The 6211-nt window shown below is 42.4% G+C and overlaps 1 protein-coding gene across 2 annotated transcripts in view; it reads right to left on the bottom strand.

The window, feature by feature from the left end:
- Nucleotides 1–483: 483 nt before the first annotated feature.
- Nucleotides 484–6211, bottom strand: part of LOC115134250 (solute carrier organic anion transporter family member 3A1-like) — a 69915-nt gene continuing 64187 nt past the window's right edge. Inside the window, exons 7-10 of one of the 2 annotated variants that reach the window (XM_029668032.2) lie at nt 3717–3885; nt 2845–3017; nt 2639–2703; nt 484–2428 (exon numbers count right to left, since the gene is read on the bottom strand). In XM_029668032.2, the coding sequence (XP_029523892.1) occupies nt 2058–2428; nt 2639–2703; nt 2845–3017; nt 3717–3885 (778 nt within the window). In that variant the 3' untranslated portion in view covers nt 484–2057. The remainder of the gene's footprint in view (nt 2429–2638; nt 2704–2844; nt 3018–3716; nt 3886–6211) is intronic. The other variant, XM_029668033.2, reaches the window with a different exon arrangement.

Below are 6211 nucleotides of genomic sequence, written 5' to 3'. Positions count from 1 at the left end.
GACTGTTCTCTCTACTACCGCACGGCAAGCGGTACTGGAGCACCAAGTCTAGGTCCAAGAGGCTTCTAAACAGCTTCTACCTCCAAGCCATAAGACTCCTGAACACCTAATCAAATGGCTACCCAGACTATTTGCATTGCCCCCCTCCCCCCTCTTTTATACCACTGCTACTCTCTGTTGTTATCATCTATGCACAGTCACTTTAATAACTCTACCTACATGTACATATTACCTCAACTAACCGGTGCCCCCACACATGAACTCTGTTCCCGTACCCCCATGTATATAGTCTCGCTATTGTTATTTTACTGCTACTCTTAATTACTTGTTACTTTTATTTCTTAATCTTATCCATATTTTTTTAAACTGCATTGTCGGTTAGGGGCTCACTGTTGTTTCACTGTTGTAGTCGGCGCATGTGACTATTAACATTTGATTTGATATTTTCCCTGTAAAGAAATAAAGTGAAAATGACACCATGTCTGGATTATTATCTGAAAAATAATTTTATTTCCAGAGTAAAATAAATTATATCCTGCCATACAAAAAAGTGTAAGAAAAGGGACAATGCTAAAAGTTTTGCTGTAGAGAAACTGTAAAAGAAGTTAGGTGTGCCATCAGGCCTTGAGGGTCTTCAAAAAATGTGGTCAAGGGATAACAAAATAAGAATGCCTATTACCTTGTTGTAGGATTATCAGCCATTGCATATAAATGACTCCCAGTACCTTTTGTGTGAATTCACATGCAGATTCTGCATGCTCTGAAGTAACAAGCAGTTCTGCTCTGCCCTAAGCAAAGCACTGGTGTAGTTGGCTTTGAACTTTGTTTCTTATTCCTCTCTTGTTATGACATTGGCTCCCATTTTGTGTGATGCATATCACAACTAAACATTTTTTTTATAATTAAATGTCAAATTCCTATATTATCATCTCAGTTTAGTTAATTCTAATACAACATTCTGAACATCACATATACAGTACAAATATATAAACTTGAATCTTCATTGTTTAGCTTGAAGAGATGTCATTATAACACACACAGAAAGACTTGTTGATTTTCCATTCTTTGCTTTTCTACTATGGTGCAAAAGCCCCCCTCAAAACATAAATAATGCTTCTTATCTGGATAATCCCTCATATTAAGACATATTAGGGTTAAATAAACTAAGCAAATAAAACATGTAAATAGAAAGGCAAAGAAACTTTTACAACATTCAGAAAGGACTGTGCAAAAAGACAGATTTATCTCTTTCACAATGATAGAAATGTATATGAATAATATAACATTTGAACCCATGGAAAGATAAACTCAATTCTATGTTTATAGTCAGAAACAGTGTCTGTGTTCCAGTAAGAGTACTGTTTTTGTACAGTGTATGCTGACATTAACACCATTTCAGCTACTACCACTGAACTTCATTCTGACACTGAATGCATACAGTAACGTTAGAACATTGTCCTATATAAGCGCTCTACTTTCTCCACTATATAGTACATGAGAAAGCTCTCTGTTTGTTTCATCAAAATATAACATATATTATGCAACACATAATGACACAACATCTCTTTATTTATATATTCTTGGCGACATGGAGAAACGTCCTATCATTTATACTTATGTCTTGGTTCCATGGTGGAAGGGAACGAAATGTAACCCATAGTGAAACTGACCAAACAGGTCCCGTCATTTTCAGTGACTGGATCCATGTTATACTCGAGCGAGTAGAAGTATGGCGCCTATAACAGTAGCATAATATTGACCATCTAATCACCTAGGAGCAGGACAGAGCCAGACAGTAGTTGTCTTCTACTAACAATCACAACAGAGTTCACTGGTACTGGACTATACCCTTGCTGATAACACCTCTACAAACAAAATGGCCTCTATCAAAGGTTACCAAGGAGAAGAGAGCAGCAACAGTCTTCCAGGGCCCGTATAGGACTTCAGATAGAAAACATTCTAATGTTGAATAAAAAAAAATACAAAGGAGGATGATCGTCATTTATGAACTTATTTAATAATGAATGTAGCAGATAGTCCTTTGGATGGTTCAGAACCTATAAAACCGACTCCATGTTTTCGCACAACTCATGGTCCTCTAGGTTGTATATAAACGTTGTCTTGTTTGGGTTCTGACTCCCATCCTTCATGTTGTCCATTGTGAGACTGGAGGGGAACAGTTCGGTTGGCGTCGTATAGCCCTCATGATTTTTGATGTATTTCTTATAGTTCTTGCGTAAACAGTACCAGGTGGTGGTGTACAGAATGAAGGCGGTGACCTTAAGACCGATGGCCAGGCTCACGTACAGATGTCTGTAGGCGATATTGTCGTACAGCAGGCAGGCTCCCTTATCCCCACACTCTGTACTCCAGAAAAGGCAAGTTGAGTCAATCCCAGCACCAAAGATCAGAGGAGGGGGGATGAATCCTACAAAACAGGTGAGGAGAGGGTTACATCAGCAGCACAAGCTTTTCATCTCTACAAGTGAAGAAATCAATACTTTAGCCGTAACATTATACCAGTACTGGTCAACAAACTGTAGCATCTGAAACCCCAGTATGTTTGATTTATAAACAAAGTAATGTAACAGTGCAACCTGACTAGTTCAGATGTAAGTGTAACAGTACTTTAACTTACCAAGTAGTCGCAGCAAGAGAAACAAAACTCCAAGAGCATATGATTTCAGCTCAGGGCTCACAGTTCTAGGAAGAGAAGGAGAAACAGTATTTGTTACACACAGGAAAGAGAAAGATGTCTGAGTAAAGTACACCCTCTCTACATTTTGACTGGGTTCTACTGGCCATGTTATGGCATGGTGTTAAGGTGAATTCCAGTGGTGTTACCTGATGAGGATGATGACGGAGGGTGTCTGAGCCATGGAGCCGATCATACAGCAGGCACAGATGACACAGAGGAAGGTGAGGAAGGCCTCCTGGCAGCCTGGACTGGGACACTTCCCTGGGACAGCTGTGGCCTTTTCACTGTCACTGGATATACATGTACACCCTGTCAAATTCTGAAGACAAGAGAATAGGTATATCTGCATTAGTATTACTTTATGTGACAACAAGCCAGATGAACACAGATACAACACGGCATTCTCACATCTCTTCCATCTCTCTATATGTAGGTTGTTGGGGAAATGTAAAATGACGAATGGTGGTGACTCTGTTTGTGCAGTGATAATAACAATCCAGAGATTTCATATGTAGAAAGGTCACTGCTCTGACTACACACAGTAACACAGAGAAAATACCTATGATTCATAAAAGTGAGAGGAGTGTGATAAAGAACATTCATCCACAGCCTGCTTCGGTTCACAGCATGGGGCGAAGCATCTAAATACAGAGTAAGTTGTAACGATGAAGACCGTCTAGTTGTAGGATCTCTAGATGCAACATTGCCATTGAAAAGCTAAGGATTTGTCACAGTTTGATGTGCATGAAGGCCATGATGGAAGTCACTTTGGTTTAATTAAGGGTAACATAACATCAGGGCATCTGTATGGTACATGGGAGCATTGGAGACAACATACTCTACTGGTCCACAGTTGCTCATAAGACAGAACATTGTGTCCATTCCAGGGATTCTATTTCTAGGATGGCTGCTCTGTTCTTTAATGATCTAGCATTTGGGCTGTGGTGAATGCCTCTATCTATCACAGGACATAATGGGATGCAGAGAGGTGAGGGTGGAAGGCTTCCAGGGTAATGACCTGAGCCAGAGGGGGGTAGATGCCTGTGCTCACTGTTGTAGTGCAGCCTGCAAAGCAGGAGGACAGGTAGGTGACTCCGTTGGAGCCGCACACTGGGCTGACTGAGGAGGTGTAGCAGTTACAGTTACTCATGCAGGGGACCTCTGGTTTCTCGCCCACCCGCAGTGTCCTGGAGAGAGAGAGAGAGAAAGAAAGAGAGAGGAAGCGAGAGAGATACAAACAGCTGTTCAGAATATACTGTGTACATATAGGAATGCTACTATGTCCCTAAATAAACAATTTAAACAGTGCAAAGCACATTTCCAGTTGGTGAGTGTATGGTAAGTTGAGCCAAATGGGAAGTTGAGCCATCCCTGTTTCTAGGAAATCATAGACAAATGAATCATTTGACCAAATATTTAGAAAGGGGTCATAATTTCATGGAGTTTGTGAAGGAAGAAACTACAAGGAAAAATTGGTAAGCAAGTTAAGTCCAGAAAACAGATTTTCACAAAGTCAAATTATTTTTTTGTGTTAGATTGTTCTATAAATCAGTTGGGGTCTCTATACGCTTCAATATGAGGTCCTAAACCTAGCATGAAAGGGCATCCTTGTAGCTGTGTTGTCTAATATAGTCAAAATGTTTGCCTTTGGGTAAATTGAACCAAAGGCCATGAGCTAAGTTGAGCCAATGGTTGAGCAGATGGCAAGTTGAGTAAATTGAAGTGTTTTCTTCCCAGGCGTAATGCAAGGCATTATGAAATGAGTTGCAAAATGAATAGGAAATATAGTCAAGACGTTGACAAGGTTATAAATAATGATTTTTAATTGAAGTAATAATTGTGTCCTTCAAACTTTGCTTTCATCAAATAATCCTCCTTTTGCAGCAATTACAGCCTTGCAGACCTTTGGCATTCTAGTTGTCAATTTGTTGAGGTAATCTGAAGAGATTTCACCCCATGCTTCCTGAAGCACCTCCCACAAGTTGGATTGGCTTGATGGGCACTTCTTACGTACCATACGGTCTAGCTGCTCCCACAGCATCTCAATAGGGTTGAGATCCGGTGACTGTGCTGGCCACTCCATTATAGACAGAATACCAGCTGACTGCTTCATCCCTAAATAGTTCTTGCATAGTTTGGAGCTGTGCTTTGGGTCATTGTCCTGTTGTAAGAGGAAATTGGCTCCAATTAAGCACCATCCACAGTGTATGGCATGGCGTTGCAAAATGGAGTGATAGCCTTCCTTCTTCAAGTCCCCTTTTACCCTGTACAAATCTTCCACTTTACCACCACCAAAGCACCCCCAGACCATCACATAGCGCCTAGACGTGGCGCTCCGGACCCGCTTGCCATGCGGTAGCAGAGAGAACAGTCTATGACTGGGGTGGCTGGAGTCTTTGACAATTTTTCTGTCCTCCTTTTCCTGTAGTCAACAATCATCTCCTTTTTCTTGATTACGTTGAGGGATAGGTTGCTATTCTGGCACCACCCGGCCAGGTTTCTGACTTCCTCTCTATAGGCTGTCTCATCGTTGTCAGTGATCAGGCCTACCACTGTTGTGTCATCTGCAAACTTAATGATGCTGTTGGAGTCGTGTCTGGCCATGCAGACGTGGGTGAATAGGGAGTACAGAAGGGGACTGAGCATGCACCCCTGAGGGGCTCCAGTGTTGAGGATCAGCGTGGCAGATGTGTTGTTTCCTACCTCCGTCAGGAAATCCAGGATCCAGTTGCAGAGGGAGGTGTTTAGTACCAGGGTCCTTGGCTTAGTGATGAGCTTTGTGAGCACTATGGTGTTGAACGCTGAGCTGTAGTCAATGAACAGCATTCTCACGTAGGTGTTCCTTTTGTCCAGGTGGGAAAGGGCAGTGTGGAGTGCAATAGAGATTGCATCATCTGTTGATCTGTTTGAGCGGGAATACAAATTGGAGTGGGTCTAGGGTTTCTGGGATAATGGTGTTAAAGTGAGCCATGACCAGCCTTTCAAAGCACTTTATGGTTACCAATGTGAGTGCTACCGGTCTGTAGTCATTTAGGCAGGTTGCCTTAGTGTTCTTGGACACAGGGACTATGGTGGTCTGCTTGAAACATGTTGGCATTACAGACTCAATCAGGGACATGTTGAAAATGTCAGTGAAGACACCTGCCAGTTGGTCAGCACATGCCCGGAGCACACGTCCTGGTAATATGTCTGGCCCTGTGGCCTTGTGAATGTTGGCCTGGTTAAAGGTCTTACTCACAACGGCTGCGGAGAGAGTGATCACACAGTCGTCTGGAACAGCTGATGCTCTCATGCATGTTTCAGTGTTGCTTGCCTCGAAGCGAGTATAGACGTAGTTTAGCTCGTCTGGTAGGCTCATGTCTCTGGGCAGCTCTCGGCTGTGCTTCCCTTTGTAGTCAGTAATTGTTTGCAGGCCCTGCTACATCCGACGAGCGTCGGAGCCGGTGTAGTACGATTCAATCTTAGTCCTGTATTGGCACTTTGCCTGTTTGATGGTTCGTCTGAGGTCATAGC

The sequence above is a fragment of the Oncorhynchus nerka genome, linkage group LG9a (assembly GCF_034236695.1).
Source record: "Oncorhynchus nerka isolate Pitt River linkage group LG9a, Oner_Uvic_2.0, whole genome shotgun sequence".
NCBI classification, from domain to species: Eukaryota; Metazoa; Chordata; class Actinopteri; order Salmoniformes; family Salmonidae; genus Oncorhynchus; species Oncorhynchus nerka.
Note: the sequence above shows the minus strand (reverse complement) of the source record. Positions and strands in the feature narration are given on the sequence as shown.